The sequence below is a fragment of the Pseudochaenichthys georgianus genome, chromosome 13 (assembly GCF_902827115.2).
Source record: "Pseudochaenichthys georgianus chromosome 13, fPseGeo1.2, whole genome shotgun sequence".
Taxonomy (NCBI): domain Eukaryota; kingdom Metazoa; phylum Chordata; class Actinopteri; order Perciformes; family Channichthyidae; genus Pseudochaenichthys; species Pseudochaenichthys georgianus.
The window spans coordinates 12,157,105-12,180,458 of NC_047515.1; the positions used below are offsets into that span (position 1 = coordinate 12,157,105).

Consider the following 23,354-nt stretch of genomic DNA (forward strand, 5'->3'; position numbering starts at 1 on the left):
TGTACAGTCCTGCAGTCTCAGTTTGGCATGGATACTTTTATGTATGCTGTGCCTGAATACTGCCAGCTGCCCTTCTTGCATTAGGCACTATAAATGGTGTTGCTTGTAGCCATATTTGTGTTCTATTTACTTTACGTTAGCTTAGGTTGGTCAGTGATTGTGTTTTTATACACATTGATTTGTTTTCTCTCAAACATAACTTTCTCTGATTAGATGTGCTTCATTTCCCACCATGGCGATAAACCCTGGTAAGAATTGAACGGTGGTTGTTTGAACTAAAAACCCAAGCTTAAACCTAAAGTTACCCTCTAACCAGAGATACTGCTCTGGTTTGTACTTACTTCCTTAAAGAGTCACCACCTCTGCCTGTTTGTCCTAGTGGCTGACTTCAGTACTACAACAATAACATTTCTTCCCCACATGTCGGCGTCTGAAAAAAGCATGCAGGAATTTTAAAATGAAAAAAAAGTTTAACAGAAGCACACATTAAGGTAGATAAGGAAGTAGCAGCATTATTTATAAAATAAGTGTTCCATTGTAGAATGAAGTGTGGTATAAAACAAATTATTATTAGGATTACTATTGCACATATGTAAAGATGCTTGTGACAGCAATGGATGGATTTACTAGGAGTAGCTGCCAGCAGTAATAATGATAGTAGCAGGAACATATTGCACATAAGTGTTGTTGCACAACAGTGGTATCAAAGTCTTTGTTTTGTTTTTTTATTATTATTGCACATTGGTGTGCTCTTTATACCCCCATCGTCTGTCCAGATAACCCAGCAGTCTGTTCCTCTGTTTGTCTTTCTGTGTTTCCAGACTGGAGAGGAGGTGGGTCCTTTGGCACGAGTTTATGAAGGAACACGACCAACTGGACACCTGGCTGCGATTGGCTGAGCCGGCTGTCAGTTCCTCTCACCCTGACAATGTTACTTATGTCACTGCCAAGGAAGAACTGAGGAAAATTGAGGTGAGAAAAAAAAACACCCTGCAGAATTAATCTGTAACTATTTTAATTATTGAATGTTCTTTTAAGTCAGTTTCAAAGAAAAAAACACTAACATTTGGCATTCATCTTTTCAAATTAGAATGTTTGATGCATTTTCTTTGAAAGAGATTAACTGAATTTCCACACTCAAGCTTAAAAGAAATTGATTTGCTTGAATGATTTTTTGTTCTTATCGTATCTAGTAGCAACAACGGTCTACTGCTGAATTGACCAATTCATCTTGGACCCTAAACAACAATGATAGTAAACTTAAGATGTGGGGGTTTTAGACTGTAGGTTGAACAAAACTAAAAGTAATTGCGATACATCTCCTTGAGGTTTGGGTAATGTAAAATGCCTTTAATCAAGAAAAGCATATTTTTCAGTACATTAATTGGTTGTTAAAATAATGGGGAGTCACAGCCTAAAGTGGTCGTAATCGTTATTCATCTCTGAGTTGCTATATTCTGTTTTTAATTGTATATTTACCCTATTTACATATTGAATAAATCCAAACCTTGCTCCACAAATGTTGTTTTATTAATGCTTTTTCATACATATAAATACATATCATTTTCTTACAGCATCTCTAACATTTCAAGATATCTGTGGCGGGTAGGTACTTCACAAAGTCAAAAATAACCTTAATTTCCCCTGAAAGTCTAAATTTAGTTACAGAGGATTTTAAACCATCCTAATAGTGCCTAGAGGGTTGTTAACTTTGACACATGGGGAAAGTAGCACTGCATGAAAGAAACGTTTTGTCTTCAAGTTGTGTCATATAGCTGCAGGTGAAAAAGTACGATGTTGTGCTCTAGTGTCTTTGTAACCTCTCTGTGCATTTGTCTGTGGGATCAGAGGCTGCGGTGCGAGGCTGGATTTCGGCTGGTGCAGCTGGATAGTCTGACCCGGAGGAATCGAACTCTGACTCGGCTGTTTCACGGTGCCATGCAGGCCCGGCTGCTGGCGGCAGCGAGGGATTGTGGGCAACGATGGGACGACGTGAACGCCAAACTGGAATACATCACCACAAGACCAAAGGTCAGAGTTCAACCTAATAATAAAGCAAACATGTTTTGTTTTTTTAAATGATATCTTGTATGCATGGCAACATTTCAATTAACTAATATTGTGGTTCAATTGTCATTAGTTTCTTGATTGTGATTTCCTTTTTTTTCAAGATATGTTTTGGGCTAGAGGGCCTTTTTAAAAGGAATTCTGAATCCAATTGAAAAATCCAAACAAAAGAGCATTTATTTATATTTTAATCCTATGATCACTTCTTAATTTAATCAATAGGCGCATTCACACTGCAGTACTTCTCCCACAAAGGTTCATGAGAACTTAGTTCATCAGAACTCTTTAGTTCTCATGAACTAAGTACAGATCGCGTTCACACCGGAATAAATCCCTGGGGGAGGATTAGGCAAATGAAGCCGCTGACGTCACTTCTTCTTCTTCTGCTTTGGGTTTACTGGCAGGCCGCAAACCACTTCACGGCGTATACTGCCGCCGGAAGTCCCCGGCCGGAAGTCCCCGGCCGGAAGTCCCCGGAGTTGGGGACTGGCTTCAGTAGAAGCTGCTGGGAGTCCCAGCAGCTTCTAATGAAGCCTTCCGAGTAAATCGCCAGAACGCCGACACCTCCTCATCTCCACCGCTCCCATGTTTTCTTTTGTGTTGCCATAAGTTAGTCTCTCTGCGTTTGTGCGCTGGGCTAATGCTAATAATGCTAATGCGAGGACAATAAAATGGCGAGTTTTATGGGGTGTGGTTTGCATTCCGCCTAGCCAATCAGACATAGGAACCTTTTCTCCCACGAAAGTCCCTGCTCTCTAGCAGGGACGGAAAAGGGGGTAAAAAAGGTTCTGATTAACTAATTTTAGTTCTGGCTTTTTTTGGTGTGAACGCGACATTTCGGAACTATCGGAACTAAAGTGGGAAAAGTACTGCGGTGTGAACGCGGCCATTGGAGCTAAATCCAAAATAACTGACGATGTGTTATCAATTAACTTTTATAGTGTAACTCTGATAAGTATGGTCATTTGGAAATAATGCAAGTTACACTATGAGACTAGAATATACGGTGGAATATTTAACAACAGAGAATCTCAACATTTTGCTTTTTCAGCTCTTTGTCTCAGAGTGGGAGGGGTTTGAGGCAGAGAGGGAGGAGCTTGCTCTCTGGTTGGCTGACCTGGACGGCCGTCTGACTCAGGTGGATTACCTGTCAGGACACACCTGTGAAAAGCTGAGAAAACTGCAGGTGCGTGTTTGTTATATTTTTTTAAAAAAATCCGATTTTATTTTGATATCTTTTTTGTGTGTGAGTGCAGTCCTTCCAGCAGAGTGTGTGTGTGAACTCGGACCGCGTGAACGTCCTGCTGCAGCGCGGTGAGGCCTTGATACAGCGCTGCAACCCGACTGACGCTCGGCGTGTCGAGAGTGATCTGCTGAAGATGCTGCGGCGCTGCAGCCTCGTCTTCAACAACATCGCACGGACACACAGCAGGCTACTGAGCATGAGACTGGTAAAGCCACACACACACATGGAAATGAATGGCAGTGAATAAACACATTCTTGTATAAAATGTGTTCTCTTTTCAAAACATATCTCTCGTCGCACATATTGCTGATAAATATTGAATCAACTAGTTGTTTAAAACACAAGAACAGTGCTTGTCAGTGAATGTAGGATTATTTGAATCTGAGATTGTCATGCAAAACTTAAGCAACATGTCTTCTTTACTCCCCTGCAAAATATCTTGTTTTTCATTCATAGTTATTTTCTTTTCCTCCTCCAGGTGTTTGAAGATGACTTGATTTTGTCTCAGGCTACAGACTCTGGATGTCCTTCAGAGACTCTTTTAGAGGAAGAGGGTGCACTTGATAAAGCCAACACGGACATCCCTTCTATTCCAAATCATCCTAAAGGTAAACCAACACATATCTTATTACAGGCTATATTCAATCATAAATGGACAACCTTTGGTAAAGATCAATATAACTGCTTTCAGGCAATAATCATCAAAACATCTCCATCTTCTGTCTAGATTTCAGCCAATCATCTCACCCCACCCAAGCATTCTCCCCCCTTCAACTCCCTCTTCTAACTTCCACACAGTCCTCTCCTACCCATGAGCACCTGGGGCTTGAGTGGGACCCTTCAGTTGATATTGGACGCTCCGTTTCCCGTGACAACGCAGACTCATTGTATTTTAGTGCCAGCGCAGGTATTTCCAAAAACTCAGGGTAGAAATCCTTGGAATCGTTGTATTAGCCAGAACAGAAAGCTTTTGAAGCCCTGAAAAGAAAAGAAAAAAAAGTCTAGTGATCCATGCTTTTGGGTCTTTTACAAATGTATTTCGCCCCTGTGTCTATGCCTAAAGAACAGCTGGAAAAAGTTGTCCGAATAATTTCTTCAAATAACAATTGTTCTTATTGTTCCATACCACCAAATACTTTAAACAGGACCTGAAGCTTTAATGTGATTTTATCCTTAATTATCCTTACAAAAGTCACATATATATTTATCATTGAAATACATTTATCATTGAAATACATTTATTTCCAAAGTACTTTAAAGGTCCCATGTCATGGCCATTTCTACTGATCATAATTCCATTGTTGAGGTATACTAGAATAGATTTACATTGTGCAATTTTCCAAACTCACATTGGTTTCTCATACAGCATCTCTGTATAGTATGTGTATTCACTCTGTCTTAAACGGCGTGTTGGAGCTCCTGCCCCCCCCCCTCCCTATGAGCCCAATGTGCTCTGATTGGTCAGCTCGCCCACTCTGTTCTGATGAGTCCACCACCGTTACAGCGGTACGTCAGTGATTATGTGTTACAATGGCGTTAGCAACCAGAAAATGACACCAGTAAGGAAAAACAGATGAGAATGCTGCGTGGGGTCTGGGTGCCGTGTTGGCAGGACGTTGCGCGGCTCGCTGCTGCGAGGAGCGGACAGTGTGAGCTGGGTTCATTTCCTGCTTGCTTCGTGGGATCTGCGAGACATCGCGAATGGACGCGAGAAGGGGGGGTGCTGAGGGGGCTGCAGCACCCCCATCTGCGAGGCTCCACTAGCACACAAAAAACCTGCATAACACACAAGGGGACGGGTAATAACCGGAAAAGCATGACATGGGACCTTTAAAACATTTTAACATTTAAAATGTTGCAATTCCAGGTTACAATATCCATTGCAATCCCAGATTCCGTTTCCAAGTTCCAATTCCAGGTTTAAATTCCAGTTCCAATTCCAGGTTTAAATTGCAAATTCCAATTCCAGGTTTTTGATTCCACATTAATATTCCATGTTCCAACCCAATTTCAACTCCAATTCTACAATCTAATTTCTAATTCCAAGTTTCCGTTAATTTAGCCAATTCCATTTCCACATTCTAATTCTAGGTTAAAATGCTACATTCCACTCCCAGGTTCTTATTCCAATTCCACATTCAAATTCCAAGTTCCAACTCCAATTGTATAACGCAATTCCAGGTACCAATTCCTATTCTCATTCCAATTGTAAATTCCAGTTCCAGGTACAAATTCCAGGTTCCAACTCTAATTCCACAACCCAGGTAAAATTCAAGGTTCTAATTCCAAGTTTCAATTCCAACATTTTAATTGAAACCAATTTTATGTTCAAATTCTAAATTCAAATCCCAGGTTTCAATTCCAAATTCTAAATTCAAATTCCATGTTCAAATTCGAAATTTCAATCCCAGGTTCCAATTCCTATTATGGCTTCCAATACCAGGTTCCAATTCCAAATCCTTGTTCTAATTCTAGGCCCTAATAGAGAACCGCAGTGACACGTCCTAAAACCCGGAAGTAAGTTACTGTAGCATTTTTACCACATCCGGTTCCTTCGATAAACCATAGGATTTTGGAAAATAGCTCCAAATAAGGTCTGTGTTTGACACAAATTGAAGAGACAGATCACGTTTTGTTCTACGACATTAAATACATCAGCAGTGACCCCGCTGGTGATTTTTGAAGAGTTTACGTGTCTGAAAAACGATGGTTAACATGTGGCTGAATAGGACTACAGAAGTTATCGAGGCCGTTTTACGTCATTACACCGAACACGTAAAACACTCCCGCTAAGTTTGTTTGCCCTGTTCTGCTTGAAAGAAAGTACCTGCCTCCTGCAAACTGTTCAAACGCTTCAACTTGTACCATTTAGAATCTGTAGAATCTGTATGTTTGAATATGGATCTTAAGTTGGCGTGACGTTGAAGCTACTTACCTTACTTACCGTACATTTCGGACTATAAAGCGCACCTGCATATAAGCCGCAGCAGCTAAATTGTCCGTCTGTCTTGCTCTCGGTCTGTCTCTCGGTTCCACTTTTACTTTGGCGCGCTACCTGTCTCACTCTTTTCCGGCCTCCAGCTTTTCCTGCTGGAGCCCGCCGCTTAAAGGTGGCGGGCGCGGACCGGTCATAGAGCCCGTAGAGTTAAAGGTGGTTAATTTTACCTGTAAAATCCATAGATTTAGGAGGTTCCCTAGTGGCCGTTAGCTGTACAAACAAAATGGGGAAAAAAGTCGCGGCTTATAGTCCGAAAAGTACGGTACTTACTTACCTGCTGTAGTTCGTTTATAGCATAACGTTAGCATTTTGCTTCTGGCGACTAGATTTATGATTAGAAAATTATAAAAGTAGGGTAGAGATGTGGAGATTATCCGGCTGAACAAAACGTGATCCGTCTCTTAAATGTGTGTCAACCACAGACCTTATTTCGAGCTATTTTCCAAAATCCTATGGAGAAATTGCATTGCGTTTTGGACGAAGGAACCGGAAGGAGTTTACTTCCGGGTTTTAGGACGCGTCACTGCGGATCTCTATTCCACATTCCATTACGAATTCCACATCCAAATGCCAAGTTCCAATTTCATAACCCAGATCCAGTTACAATTTTAAAGTTTCATGTCCATTTCCAACTTTATAGCTAAATGCCAATTCCTAAACAGTATTCCAGTTTTCAAGTTTCTGTTCCAAATCCACATCCATTTGCAATTCCACATTTCAAATCCAGGTTTCAATAAAAAAAATCTATTTCCAGGTACTCGTTCCAATGTCACTTTGACATGTTTTTATTTTAAGGCAAAACATAGGTGTAGTCAAAACTTTTTTTCTGGAATTATTTATTAACTAAGTGCAAAATTCCAAAAATGTACAAATAGAAAAATATTGGTAAACAAAATGATTGTTCTTCTATAGATTTTTAGGGCTGCATGCAAAGTAATACTTAATCCAAACGTATGTATATGATGAGATAAGACTAAATGACTACTTAACACTGGGCTTTAGATTAACATCATACATCATTTTGTTTGCGCAGGTCTTCCTCATCACAGAAATGGTGTGAAGAGGCGAAGCTACCTCAGCTCCCTCGGCTCTGAGTCTGATATCCGTAATGACATCATCAATCATGAAGCAGATTTGGTGAGTCACAGCAAATACCTTGGTCTTTGCCATATGATATATGAACTTAAATGATGACAGAATAACATGCACTTTCCCCTTTCTGCTTTGAAAACAATGTTAACATTTCAATGGCGCCCGCGCCCACCTCCAGCACTGCGAGCCATGCTGGTGTTAGCACCTGTATTAGGCAGAAAAATCCTATGTGTTTAGAGCGCTTCCTTATCAATTAATACCATTTACATGCCACAGATAATTACAACAATGTATCACATCCTTGCCTCATGATCACAACAAATAACAAGGTAAACCACACAAACTTTAGTTTTAGTATAACAAATTGTTAAAGTTAGCTAAGGTAACATTTAGCAGCAACTTGTGCATAACTTATGAGTTTGCTAACTTTTGCTAATTTTGTTAGCAAACTAACATTAAAGCTAGGGTAGGTAAGAATGGAGAAACCAGCTTAAGTGCGCTAGAATTTGAAAGTACACAACTGGAAAAAATCTGCCCCTTCCTTACAGAGCCCTTCCTCTAACACACACATGAACGCGCACAAGACCAATGAGGGCACGAGATATGTTTGTGCACGAGATGGAAGGCTGACAGGCAGGGAGGCCATCCAGTTATCTGCAGCGGGCCGAGGCAGATGATTGGTCTAGCTTGGTCGGCTTCCACAGATGAAATATTTGTACATATTTATTGTCAAAGCATTTAATTTATTCATTGCTATCGGGATGTTAAGAGCATTCCATGGAATATAACAAAAAGTGTTTCTGAAGTGAAATACCTACCCTACCTCTAACATGCACAACAACAGGGAAAGAATGCGAACAGCACCATTTCAATCATTTTAGTTGGTGTTACAAATCTTATGAGTTAAGTAGGCTTACAGTTATTTGCTGCTTAACTCCTATTGACCTACTTTTATAGTTTTTATGAATATTAAGATTATATTGTTTACCTTGGTGTTATCGGTGAAGGTTATGTCGCTTCTTTAAAAAATGTAACGCATGCCCTCGTTTCCACTTTCAATTCCACTTTTCAATTTTCATTTCCAGATTTCAGTTTTAACTTCAAGTTCAACATTCCAATTACAAGTTCTAATACGAAATTCGACTTCATATGTACAATATAATTTTTTGGTGCATATTTAAGAAACTTGCTAACTACAAAAATGTAGTTAACAAGAAGCAGCAGTGTACATTTTATATACCGTTTTATTGGTTGCCGCATTATCTCCGTAGTGATTTTAATGCTGCTGTTGCCTTGCACAGTCACTTATTAAATAACATTTTAATTGGTTTATTAACTTGTAATGTCAAAACTAATGCACATACATCGGATCTTAATCCAAGCAAAACCATGTAGGGTTTTTTCTCAAATTTCAGTTTAGTCTCTCATCTCTGTTGTTGTGCTCTGACCCAGATGCTACATGGCCCAGAGGCTTTGTCTGTCTTTCTCAATCTCTCTCTCACACACACACACACACACACACACACACACACACACACACACACACACACACACACACACACACACACACACACACACACACACACACACACACTGTCATTGAGGTTTCGATACACAAGCTATCTAAAAATGTCCTCCATCGTCGTGAGCTGGCTACAACAGATTGCCTCCTCCTCTTTGTGCGGATTTATTAATGACACCTCTAGGCTGTGGATTTTCCTTTTTCAGCTTTTTATGGACCAGACAGAGAAGTATAGAAACAGGACTGTGTCTGCAGCTGTACTAAGTAGAGGCAGAGGAAAACTGAAGAACAGAAATAAAGAAGAAAAATAAGACGGGCGTCCATGATTTGGGGGGAAAGGGAGGCGAGAAAAGACATTTTGGAATTATTTGAGTATCCTCCTCTGCTTGTTTGCAATCCCCCCCTCTCTCTGCTTCTCTCTGTGTCTCTCACACACACACACACACACACACACACACACACACACACACACACACACACACACACACACACACACACACACACACACACACACACACTGTTGCACTGTCGATGAACCCTAAAGCCTGTCAGGAAAACAGCCAAACTAAAGGCTGAATTAGCATCAAATTACAGCTGCATCATCTCCAAAACAACATCAAGGTGTTTGTGCACTTGTCACCCTACTGTATTTTCTCTCTTATTTCAATCTTATTTTATCCTTATACACATGGAGGCATTATGTCTCCCCTCAGGCTCGGCTCAGTCTGTACTGAGCATTTCACGTGTTTGTACTTCACCATCTGCAACAATGTGACTTTATCTGTTTGTACGCCGCATAAAATATGAACGCAACACAAAAGACATGCCTGCAGACAATAACACCATCATGATAACAGCTCTGTTGATATCAGATCACCAGTTTCAATTGTTTTTGTCCTAGGGCGAATCGCTACATGCTGCTTTCCTGCTATGATTTGTTTGCTTGTTATTTGTTACTGTCTTTTATGCACAAAATGCATCCAGCAGTCACCACTGTTTGCCAGAGTTTACTCAACAGTAGTCCTTATGCTCCCGATAGCTCGAAACCATGGAACTTCATTCACATGATACGGGATATCCTCTTTGCTTATCGCGAGGTGGGGTGCAGAGACTTGTGATGAAAACAGCCAGTTGGATTTGTTGCTTACCTCCCCTTGTAGCTTACGCCGCTACATACAGCTGTTTTATGACTATTTGCATGTCAAAAGGTAACTATGTCAAAGTTTAAATAATTTAAACTTTGAAAGCAACATCCAGGCGGTGCAGCTCACTCCATTGAAACACAACGCCAACGCAGAGAAGCTTTGCCACTTCTCATGTGAACGTTTTCGGGTGATATGAGAACTGATATTTATTGAATTCATGAAAAAACGTGTGCAAATCAGGTATAAGACGGCAAGCAAAAAGGTTCTTGTGTAAATGTTCCTATTAATAAAAAATGTAATTGTTTACACTAGAGACGACCATCAGGATACCAGAGGATGCGGTTATTGGTTTGTAAAAGACACTTAACCACCAGTTACATCGATAAAACTATTACGACACCGTTTTACGTAAGGGTATAAGTACAAGTTTTACGTTACTTGTACTCACCTCGTCTGCCAACAACGGCAAACATTAGGTTAGCTGAAATGATTATATAAAACATTTCACATTTCTCATGCTAACATTAGTTATTAGTATAGCAAGCTAATGTTAGCAAAATTAAATAGTTATTTCAGGTTTGCTGCTTAACGTTACATTTCTTAACTTTATAAATGACAGTAATACAGAATTATTAAGGTTATATTGGTGTACCTAGGTGTTATTGGTGCAGGTCATGTGTCATGGAAGTACAATGTTTGAAATATACGATCGGTGGGATTCTTTTTTTTAACAATAAGCATAACAAATAAACTGCCTGATATAATGCAGTGGCATATCATTTTCAGAGGTGATCAAGAGTTGAACGGAGGAAAATTATTATTGTCCAAAGTAACTCTTTATTCTTTATTATGTGTGCTCTGTGCAGCGATTGGAGGGATGGCTTGAACACAACCACCCAAGCGTCTTGTCACCAATAGAAACTAAAGGGGGCGGGACTCGGCAGAATGGAGTCGAGTGGGCGACATCGACTCCTGACGCAGAGGAAGGTGGACCAGTAAGCTTTGACGATGGCCGTGTGAGGGCGTGGCTGCGAGTCCAAAGCCCCGCCCCTTCAGAGAGGAGGACTTCCCGCTCAAAATCTGTGCAGACTGATGGACAGGTGGAGGTGGGTGAAATCTCTTTCATTCAAACTGATGAAACTTTTTGTCAATAATTCATCTTAAAAAGTCCCTATTATGCTTTTTGGCGTTTTAGCTTTCCTGCTTTTTTGTGCAGGTTAGTGTTCGGCAAAGGCTAAGATCCCAAAGTTCATACCAGAGGGGGTTTCTGTCCCACATTCTAAAAAAAACATAACAATCACATTTTTCTCACCAAACTTGTCTTTCTGTAAAATGTCAAATATTCATTCATCATCCAATTCTGTGCTTTGGTTGATTTTTTGAAAATAATATAATAATAATTAATATTGATAAAGATTTGAGTGTAACACCTGAGGGTCAATGCGATTGTCCATCTGCAAAAATATTTGGTGCAGATAAAAACATCTTTCTGACCTTTTCTCTTTTGCAACATAATAATGATTAATATATTACTACAACTGAATAACAGGTCATTTGTCAGCAGTAAGTTCATATTTAACTTTTTTTTAAGGGTATCTTATTTTTTTATTAATGGATGCTAAAAAGAAGCATTAATCAACAATGATTTCATCCTTCTAACAAGTATTTTGTGTATAGAAGCCTGTATATATTCTTCTGTAGTCTTTCTGCCATAGAGCTCCATTGTTATCCAAAACACACATTGGTAAACCACAGCGTGCACTGGCTGACATGTTCTTTCATTACCATGCACACACACACACACACACGTTTATTTTTACTCCCACATACACCATCATGATGAACCAAATACTCACTAGAGCGCCAAATGTGGATTAACCCGCCGCTGAATTTGTCTTGCGGAGCTTGTTTCCCCGAGTAGTTGAGAACAAACATTCCGCACATGGCATCACATGCACATCATCTGTGTGTGCAAAAACTCCTGACCTGACTCTTGAGACATCCTCAGTGCACAGTTCAGGGCATTATCAGCGGCTGTTATCCAGTCTTTGTGAATCTGTCCATCAGTTTGCCAAAAAGGAGAGCAGGGAATAATCATGTTCACAAATCTATTTCTGCTCTTACAAATGTATCCTAGTATTCTCTAAATGTCAAAACTATATTTATTGTGTGCTCTCTAATGCTTTTCGACCCTAAAAAAATACAACCTCTTGTCCTGCAAAATCATTAATTAATGAAATGTGTATATACAGTGGGGCAAAAAAGTATTTAGTCAGCCACCAATTGTGCAAGTTCTCCCACTTAAAAAGATGAGAGGCCTGTAATTTTGATCCTAGGTATACCTCAACTATGAGAGACGGAATGAGAAAAAAAATCATCCAGAAAATCACATTGTCTGATTTTTAAAGAATTTATTTGCAAATTATGGTGGAAAATAAGTATTTGGTCAATAACAAAAGTTAATCTCAATACTTCGTTATATACCCTTTGTTGGCAATGACAGAGGTCAAACGTTTTCACAAGGTTTTCACACACTGTTGCTGGTATTTTGGCCCATTCCTCCATGCAGATCTCCTCTAGAGCAGTGATGTTTTGGGGCTGTCGCTGGGCAACACGGACCTTCAACTCCCTCCAAAGATTTTCTATGGGGTTGAGATCTGGAGACTGGCTAGGCCACTCCAGGACCTTGAAATGCTTCTTACGAAGCCACTCCTTCGTTGCCCGGGCGGTGTGTTTGGGATCATTGACATGCTGAAAGACCCAGCCACGTTTCATCTTCAATGCCCTTGCTGATGGAAGGAGGTTGTCACTCAAAATCTCACGATACATGGCCCCATTCATTCTTTCCTTTACACGGATCAGTCATCCTGGTCCCTTTGCAGAAAAACAGCCCCAAAGCATGATGTTTCCACCCCCATGTTTCACAGTAGGTGTTCTTTGGATGCAACTCAGCATTCTTTCTCCTCCAAACACGTCTAGTTGAGTTTTTACCAAAAAGTTCTATTTTGGTTTCATCTGACCATATGACATTTTCCCAATCCTCCTCTGGATCATCTAAATGCTCTCTAGCAAACTTCAGACGGGCCTGGACATGTACTGGCTTAAGCAGGGGGACACGTCTGGCACTGCAGGATTTGAGTCCCTGGCGGCGTAGTGTGTTACTGATGGTAGCCTTTGTTACTTTGGTCCCAGCTCTCTGCAGGTCATTGACTAGGTCCCCCCATGTGGTTCTGGGATTTTTGCTCACCGTTCTTGTGATCATTTTGACCCCACGGGGTGAGATCTTGCGTGGAGCCCCAGATCGAGGGAGATTATCAGTGGTCTTGTATGTCTTCCATTTTCTAATAATTGCTCCCACAGTTGATTTCTTCACACCAAGCTGCTTACCTATTGCAGATGCAGTCTTCCCAGCCTGGTGAAGGTCTACAATTGTGTTTCTGGTGTCCTTTGACAGCTCTTTGGTCTTGGCCATAGTGGAGTTTGGAGTGTGACTGTTTGAGGTTGTGGACAGGTGTCTTTTATACTGATAACGAGTTCAAACAGGTGCCATTAATACAGTTAACGAGTGGAGGACAGAGGAGGCTCTTAAAGAAGAAGTTACAGGTCTGTGAGAGCCAGACATCTTGTTTGTTTGTAGGTGACCAAATACTTATTTTACCGAGGAATTTACCAATTAATTCATTAAAAATCCTACAATGTGATTTCCTGGATTCTTTCCCCCCATTCTGTCTCTCATAGTTGAAGTGTACCTAGGATGAAAATTACAGGCCTCTCATATTTTTAAGTGGGAGAACTTGCACAATTGATGGCTGGCTAAATACTTTTTTGCCCCACTGTATATATACACACACAGATTACATGTAACTGCATTACGTAATCAGGATACAAGAGAAAAGTAGCTGTATTCCCTTACTGTGACATAACAAAGGCATAATCGGATTACTTATATATTTCAAAACATTTAGGATTACTAGTCTGATTACAATGTTAGGGGAAAAACCAAAAAGAGCATTGTGTTTGTTGTAAAAGGATCAGATTTTATTTCTCCATGTTAGCTGTACTGTTCTTTAGGCTAATACTTGCCTAATACTGACTTTGGTTGAACGTGTTTGAGTGTAATAGCATTGGCACTTTCTAATGGAGGTTCATTACTGACAGAGCTATCGAGCGAGCACAAATCTAATTGGAGCGGAAATCAACCTGCAAGTCCAGATTTGAGAGCAGCAAAGGATACAATCAGGAGTTTAATCGATGTTTTGGAGCAGCTTGTGTACAAACTCGGACTGAGAGCAGAAGAAGGTCTGATGCATCTAAATTTAAGGTATCATTCTGACTATGCCTTCTTCTTGCTAGTCATTAGTTCAGTTGTTGTAAAAGTAGAGCATTAGCAAACCTTATCTAACTGTAGGTAACTGGTCTGTGTTTCAGTGTAACATGGATGGAAGACACATGGATGCACCCGACAAGCTGCGTCCTCATCTCAACACACACCATCCATCTTCTGACCCCTCCCATTCCCCATCTCATGACCTCAAGGCCGCGCCTGATTGGATGAAGCACCAATATCGCTCCGATCTTCAGGTGAGTTGATGATGTCAGTCAATAATTGTAACACATTATAAAGCATTGTTTATTGTATAATAAAGTAAAGTATCATAATATGTTATACTTGCTGCCTAATTGTTTTAGCAAGGACTGATGTTTTTTTATTCCCATAGTTGTAATGTAATAGTTTAATCTCGAAATCACTCAGAGTGGTCATCAGGTGCTTTATTGAATTAATAAATCCCAGAAGTATAGCTGGATAAAATAAATAATAAGTGGGTGATAAATCACTGGTCAGGTTATTTATTTGTCCCTGCAGGTAGATTTGGTATGCAGTTAAAAGACCAAGAGCTCCATTATGAAATCTGAAAGAGAACCCCTTGCTCCATCACATTTAAAAACCACTAGGACAAACATGACACAATCAAGTAAATAAATGAATGGACGTTGCTTCCAAAGCAGCTGTGTGACTGCTGCGACTTGTTATTTCTTTTGTGATGGCAGCTGGAATAAAGCTGTTTTTATACCGCTTTGTTCTACACCTTGGGACTACTTACCTCTGGCCCGAAATAAGAAGCTTAGATTCAGTGTGCAGAGGGAGGGAGGCATCATTCAACACAGAGCTGGGTAACCACTGTAACTGCCTGAAGTACAGGGACTCCAGGTTCAAATTTGACTCGGCAATCAGTCTGCTAGATGTAACAATCTGACAGAGAGTTTCTGCTCTTTCAAGACAGGGGACCAAACCAGACACTAAAGGGACATTATCACATTGACGATATTATCAAATCTTGTGTTTTTAATGGTCACAACAGAAATGCAGTACTGACATTTCCCATGACATTTATTTTCCCTATGTTAAAGTTTCCCAGAAAGAAACTTAAAACTTGACTACAATTCCAGATAATACAATTCTACTTTGGCTGTATAATTATACACTGCTATAAGCAGATTATAACTGTGGATATGAGTTTGAGGTTGCAGTAATTATTAATAATGTGACCTTGTAAAATGTTTCTAATTTATGCTCTGATTATTGTTATAAGGCATATAGCACTATGTAATTATAGTTATAAACAATCGTAATTATCCATTATCACTTACAACTAAAATTGTACAGTGCTATATGCCAATTATAAAGCATTATAAGTATGTTGATGATTAATTATAGATATACGCATCATAGAAAGTAACCACATGTTTTTGGTTCCTTGAAAGAGACCTGTTGTCCTGACATACTTTATATTAAGTGTTGAAACTGCCAAAGGATTTCATCAGTTCACATTAATTAAAGTGTCAAATGTAATGTGGTATTGATTCATTGACGGAAAATAATACAAACATTAACTTTTAAATAAGACGGCAGTTATGCCTTCAGGGGAGAAATAAACTCTGAGCTGATATATTCTTCAAAAGTTTTCACGTGAACGTTAGAAATGTTGCCTGAAAGCACGGTGCATTAACAGAGGCTCACTGTTCTTCAGGCTGGAGAAGAGCAGCCCTGTTGTGAAGGAGCCGAGCGTCTTCTCTCAGAACAAAGGTGAGAGAAGAGTTGTAAGCAGATGGAGCGATAAAAGCTGTAAGCATGAAGGTTTGTGAAACCACAGAAACCAGCAGAACATTGAGATTTATGTTCATGAAGAGAAAAACTTCACATAAGGTCATCGCACAACATGAGGCCATTATCATGGATAATGTAGAATTTGTGGACTTGTTGCATGAACTAATTGAATCAAAATGAGTGTATTTTAAAAAAGAAAATAGAATATTTGTATTAAAATGAAGATTGTTTGTTGTTGACCAGCATCAATGTTTTCTGGAACCCATTTAATAGAATTAATATAAATTAATAAAAAATCTTTATTTTGCTAGGACTTTATTTTCAAAATTGCGGTCACCCAAAATAACATAAAATAATAATAAAAGTGTTTAGCATTGCTTCAACATTCATTAACACGGTATTAAGAATATTTATATTAAAATGTAGTTCTTTTTCTTTGACCAGCAAAAAGTATTGCAGCCCACTTCTTTAGAATGAATACAATTTAATTAAAAGTCCTTCTTTTGCTAGGAATTATGTGTTTCAAAATCCATCCCCCTAAAGTCTAGATGCCAGCGATAGGCTCCTAAAATATTTCAATTATTAACATTTTCCATATTTAATTCATTGAGTCAGTTCTCAGTAATTATCTCTTCTCCAAGTCTTGTTTGAACAATGGAGTCCTTTTTAAGGAAATTCCCCCTAAAGCGCACAAACTCAAATAACTCTCTCCGATCTTAGTCCTACATTTCCCCTGTAACCAGTTTACATTATTCTTTTCAACAAACTAGGAATCATCATAAAACACAGACCCATAAACTATTGCATTACCATTTAATTGTTCTTAAAACTTGTTACGCCTTGTCATTCCCAGAACAAATGACCATATCTTCCCTTCTAAAAGGGTTAAATTAATAATCCTTTTTCTCAAAGCAAGGTTACATCTGTGAGTTGGATGTAGAAGTGTCAGAATCAATATAGATGTTTTTATTTTAAAGTAAATTCAGATTGAACACAGTAAAAAAATGTAAATTATTGTGTCCGTCCAAAAAAAAGAAATTACTTATAGCGAAGACCACCCTTGAATGATGGGATAGTAGACTAAAAGCTTTAGGAATCCAAACTACAACATATAATAAGTACCCTGTATCAAGATTGATGGAAAACAAGTGAAATTTGACCTTTTTAGAGAGATTTAGCAAAAAGAAACCACTTCTGGGGTCATTTGGGTGGATTTTCCATATCTCTGGCCCCCCTTGCTCGATTTTGCTGATTGACATCTCTTTCTAACCGTCGGAGCCAATGGAATCGAGGGGAACTCCCACATACTCCTTATTTGGTAATGTGTGTGTGTGAGACTGACGCATACCCAAAACCGGAAGCTGTAATAACTCTGGTGGCTACCATTAGCAGCTAACTTTTACACTCCGATTTTTACATAAAAATGGAATTATGGATTATAAATCATTTTTTTAAATCCACAGAAACATTATCATCCTATGGATTTACCGATTCAGCCGCGTTGTTCCTCGTTTTAATGCCATTGAACACGTATTTTGATCAGATTGACAGCTACGGGGAGACGATCTCCCGTAAAAGCTCCGTAAAGGTACGTGTTGTGATGTCTGTGTTTGCTTCCCCTGTCGCGAGTTCGGATCACTCGATGATTATACTAATACCTAAATAATCTGTGGAACCTCAGCTTTAATCGGATATCTTGTATGTGCAGCTACGATAAGTAATAAGGGTATCTTTATCTTGAGTTCTGTGCCAAAGTGCGTTAGCATTTTTCGCTCAGGGGTCATTTAGATGCTTCTTATGAGACTTCTGTTTTGTTTTGGTAAAAATGGTTTGTATCGTCAGTTAGCTGAGATTCTTCCCGTTAATCTGGTATAACCAGTGGTGCACATAACTGGTACGCATGCGCGGCAACAATCTGAAATGCGTACCGTCACTTGTGTCACAAAGCGCATTTGCGTACCGACGTACTTGTGAAGCTTTCCCAGAAGGCGGTTAGATCACCGGACGACATAATTGGTCTCCATATGCACAGACGGGGCTGCTGTTAACGTCGGTCTGTAGAACGGAATTGTGCCAAAACTACGCCAACCGGCTGCGGAGGGAGACTTCCCCCCCCCCCCCTTCACTGGAGAACTGCGCTAAAACAGCTGATCACAACGTTCACACTCTGTGGTCACGAAGTACTCAACTAGCCCCCCCGTCCCCCGTCCCCTGTCGACTTTCCTGAAGTACCCCCCCCATTGACGTTCGCGATACAGAGGGCTTCATCAAATAACTTTGAGTGGAGCCAGAAGTTGGAGTACCAAACACTGACTCCAGGTACTCATCTGAGTACCTCACTGAGAAAGTTATGTGCACCCCTGGGTATAACACATTAATAGGTTCTTAAATATTAAGATGCCCTGAGACGTGTCGTGAAAAAAAAAAAAAATTGTTTTTGTTTTGGGTGCATTTGCCGTATCTCTGGAACCCATTGGTCGATTTGGGTGACAATGGAATCTGTGGAATCTCAGCTTTCATATGATATCTAGTTTATGCAGATAGCATGAAGTATAACATATTGCTACCGTGAGTTATGTGCTAAGTGCGTTAGCATTTTTTCGCTTAGTGCTAATTTAGACCCTTGTGTTTCGCTTAGCTAAAAATTGTTAATATTGTCTGATAGCTGAGTTTCTTCCCGTTAAGTGGGTATGACACATTAGTGTTAAGAAGCCCTGAGACACAGTTTCGTGCAATATTGTTGTTCGGGCTTAAAGGGCCCATGTCATGCTTTTCCGGTTATTACCCGTCCCCTTGTGTGTTATGAAGGTTTTTATGCATGTAAACGGTCTGCAGAGTAAAAAACCCTCAAATTACACCCTGTAGGGAGTAAAACTCTAACACAGAAAAGACCTCCCCAAAACGCCTCGTTGGAGATTTCTCATATTCTTCTTGGGCATTGTGATGTCTGGATACCCAGTAGCCACGCCCAGAGCTATGACGCACCCTCTGCCATTCAAGCATATATACTGTTGGAATCTCAGGTTCAGTTCACAACAGTGCTAACTGGGCTAACGAAGTTGCTAGCGTTTACATATATCAACTACAATGTCAGCAGATGGCCTTACATGTTTCTCATAGCAGGAGAATGTCTGCATTCACACACGAAATACTCATAGACAGTATACTCCGGGTGATTTACCCTATGGTCAGTACATTATAGTGGGCGTTCCTAACCGAGCTACCGTTCATAGCGTGTATGCTACCGAGATAAACAACGACGCTACCGAGAGGTAGACATGCTAGGCGAAAACATTGTTTTCATGCCAGCTACAATGAATGACCGAACATAGCAAACTACCTCTGTTCGCCCATTAGCCCAGATTGTGAATTATGAATTGATCCCAAGTGATAAATTCAGTATTGTCTAATATTACAAATGTGTTAATGTATATAATGACAGATTAAGAAACGCATACGAAAAGAACAAACTGTGCAAAGACCTTTTTTAGAGGGTAAACTCCCAACGATAACCCCCTCTTCCTCCTCCACAGTGTGACCCCCAGCAGCAGGGCTCCTTCCTCCCGGTTCCACCCAGCCCTCCTCTGCCTCCTTCTGGCTGCAGCTCTGGCTCTCCTGGCCTGTCTGATCTGGTTCTTCCTGGAGCCGCCTAGTAGCTTCCACCTGGCCCTCAGGTACGTCAACGGGCCACCACCTACCTGAAGACCACCCAGAGCCTCTGATGGACAGAGTTTGGACTGTCCTCAGGCTCGACAAAATGAAGGTTTTCAACTCATGTAATGCTCGTTTCAATTAACCCACCGCATGACTCAAACATCAGAGATCTGACAGGAATCTGCAGGGGATGAGACATCGGGATAATAAGATGATGAATCAAGGGCAGCACCAAGGGTAAAAAGTGCCTCAACAATCTTTGAAACAGCAGTTGTGGTTTCTTTTTCTGACCTTTCTTCCTGTTACAGTCCTTCATTATTCATTTAGCATACTACATAATGAACTCCTTTGTGGGTTTGATTCAGGCTGCTGTAGGCTATTTTGTTAATTCCATTAGGGGTTGAAATATCTGATTGTCAATACAAAAAGAAACTTTTGTCTTTATTCTACCTTTTTAAGACAGGGTTCTTTCGTAAAACAAAAAAATACATATAGCCTGAAAAATTCTTACCCTGAACTTTCTGTAAATGGAAGAGGCAGTATCTTTAAAAAAAGCCACATTATTTCATTAGCCTCAAGAAAAATACTTTATATATGAAAAACATCATGTTGCCTTTTTCTTTTAGATTCTTAAAGGACTCAAGGACTGTAAGATGGGCTTTATATTTACAGCTTCACATTTGCCAATCCTTACTGGTTTGGATGCGACAGTGTTTTGACTTTTTTTTACCAACTTTTGGATGCAAATTTCTCCAAACCTCAACTGTTTGAGCAGAAGGAAAGACCACATGAGATCAACATGTTGTAAATATTTAAAAATGTTGATGAATGTTCGGCAGCTGAAGATAAGGATGTTTTGATACAGTATGCTGTGGTTAAATTATCAGTTTGCATACAGTAATGAATGTAATCTCCTGAAAGCTGCAAACAAGGTTATCATTTATAATTCTACCAGGGAACGAAACCAAAGCATGTCTTAGTCAGCATTTTGTCAATTCCAGCTTTCAGTTTGAATTTGGTTCTTTCCTATAATCCTCAACAACGCTCTTGGATTAATCAAAAGTTATATATTATCTTAAACCTTAAATACATCACCGTCCCCTACTAGGAATGTATACATGAAAACATTTTTTAACTAAATGGGAAGGTATATTCAAATCAATATATGTAACAATAGAATGTATGTGACCAATCGGAAAGTTGTAATATGTATGTTGATGTTTCTTTATGTATGATATCTTTGGTCAATGAAAGCATTGGTACCTGCCTGTTTTTTACCAAACTGATGCTAAGTTTTTTATAGCACCAGTTGGTTTGATGACCACACTCGTGCTTTGTTGTAGATCTGATATGGTCGGTTATTTCAATGGAAATGGAAACAACATGGAAACCTCTTCCCACAGAAGGCTTTACTTTCTTCTTTCCATTGCATGGCTCTGCTTGACTGGACTTTTTGTACCAGGTAATTTTTTCTTAATTTAGCTTTCTACTGCAGATAGTACCCTCTTAATGAAGGCGGGGCTCTCAGCTGATGTCACGATGTGCAACACTGAATGATGAATGATTTGTATCCCCAACCAAATAGATTAACTTAATGAGATTGTAGGTTTGTGCAGAACGTCCAGGTTCGCCCAAGTGACGATTCTCTCTGACCAATCAGTGGTCTGCAGTGTTCTGACCCCGCCTTCGTGTATCGGCCAAGCTCTATGGGATCCTTCACCGAGGTGGTACGAATTAAAGTCCTGGGTACAATCAAAAACTTCAGCTTATGGAAAACCTAAAGAAACATTTTAGTAGAGCTGTCATTGCTCCATGCGGTGGAAATGTGGCATAAACATACAATAGTTACAGGAAAATAAAGTTGAATGTATTTGAGGATTAATAATCAAAACATATCTCTGTATGCCATCAAATTAACACTTGTGATGGGTTAATAACATCCATCTGTCTTGTACATCTGTTTTTATATATTTTCTTATTTCTCCTAACGAACTATATATGATTCCCTGAAATTGTCGAAAAACAGCACTAACACTATGAACAGGTGGAGCAAACAATCACGTCCAAGATTTATTTTACCTTGCATTATTGTAAAAAAAACGTTTGATTGTTTTGACATTAGACTCTGTACTGCCTTGCTATCTGTGCTAATGTAGCTAAAGCTAATGTAAACGACGCAGCTAACAAGCTAGCATTATGGTTTTGAATGATTGTATGATTTCCACTGCCTTGTTACATCCTGATAGATAGATGGTAAAGATGTTTTGTAAAAAGAGAAATTAATCAAAATGCACAGTTAAAATATCAATTCTATTTGTTTTGCCCATTGACTACAAATCACACGTATGAACGTTACTACTGGACTTTTTCCATACAATCAAAACCATGACTGTGCATGTGTTTTTTTTTCTTTTTTCAGCTTTTTGTTCCGTTATTTCTTACATTTATATAGATTTGAAACTTTCTGAAGAAAAATAATCTATCACAGCCAAGATCCTGTCGTCAATTATTGTAGTGAGTCGTGAAAGTGGTGTTCGCTGATACATATGAAACACAAAATATTTCAGTGTGACAAAAGGAAGAAAAAGCATTATTGAGTCTTCTACATTGATTGTTTTCTGATGATGTGTCACACTGACTCTTGTGAAACGTAAGATAGTAGTAGTGTACGTGTTTCCGATAATTATAAATTTGGCTAAATTATAAACTAATAGCATGGTATCACAGGGAAGTGTGTAATGATGTTTATTTTATTCTTTCTTGCTGTGAGATTTTGACTGATTTATAGTTTTTATATTTACCATCCGCTAACAGTGTCAACAATGCTGTTCCAGTTTACAGCAGGTAATGCCTTCTGTGATTGACTTCTTTGTTCAGTAATTTTTAAGAACTGTTTTTCAAAACACAAATGCCTAACTTTCTCAGGGGTAAGATTCCACTTGCCATCATCACACTACTTGTTTGTATGTTTCAAGCCTTTAAAAGGTTAGACAAAATCATTTAAAAGGGAAGTCAACTGCCATCTAAAAAAAGCATTTTTTATATTGCATCCAATCGAATCCTCCTGTTTCTATGTTTAGAGATCACAAATAAAACTAATTGTATGAAACATTTGTACTATCTTGATCATATCGTCTGTAATCTGTGACTTGACTAAGTTTGCAGTGAAAAAACATTGTTTTTCATTTTGGAATTTGTTTTAGTAGGGGAAGAGAATTTAAATCTCTGAAGTCTCAGTGGAAATGCATTTCATAGTAAGTGATTTTTACTTCTGTCAGGCGTACCTTTTTTAAATCGCTTTTATTGATTTTCCTTGCAAGGTGGGTTCAATACAGACCAGCAGTTAATGTTTATGTGTTTTTAACTTTTAACACGTAAATGTAACACTAAATGAGGCTACTAAACATCATCACTCCAAACATTAGCTGCCTTTAGCTTAGCGGTCGCCTAGTCATGCGACCGTGATGTAATTTGTTTAAAGCTTTTTACTTCTGCCCGATTGCATTTACGCTTAACAAATACAT

General features: G+C 39.3%; 1 protein-coding gene across 3 annotated transcripts in view; it reads left to right on the top strand.

Moving 5' to 3' along the window:
* LOC117456957 (nesprin-2-like) overlaps positions 1 to 22,939 on the top strand; it is a 42,694-nt gene extending 19,755 nt beyond the window's left edge. For all 3 annotated transcript variants that reach the window (XM_034096829.2, XM_034096830.2, XM_034096831.1), the window contains exons 3-13: positions 822 to 972; positions 1,849 to 2,031; positions 3,119 to 3,253; positions 3,324 to 3,518; positions 3,792 to 3,921; positions 4,041 to 4,220; positions 7,345 to 7,448; positions 10,937 to 11,176; positions 14,499 to 14,651; positions 16,100 to 16,155; positions 19,710 to 22,939. In XM_034096829.2, coding sequence (XP_033952720.1) covers positions 822 to 972; positions 1,849 to 2,031; positions 3,119 to 3,253; positions 3,324 to 3,518; positions 3,792 to 3,921; positions 4,041 to 4,220; positions 7,345 to 7,448; positions 10,937 to 11,176; positions 14,499 to 14,651; positions 16,100 to 16,155; positions 19,710 to 19,878 — 1,696 coding nt within the window. In that variant the 3' untranslated portion in view covers positions 19,879 to 22,939. The remainder of the gene's footprint in view (positions 1 to 821; positions 973 to 1,848; positions 2,032 to 3,118; positions 3,254 to 3,323; positions 3,519 to 3,791; positions 3,922 to 4,040; positions 4,221 to 7,344; positions 7,449 to 10,936; positions 11,177 to 14,498; positions 14,652 to 16,099; positions 16,156 to 19,709) is intronic.
* The last annotated feature ends 415 nt before the right edge of the window (positions 22,940 to 23,354 follow it).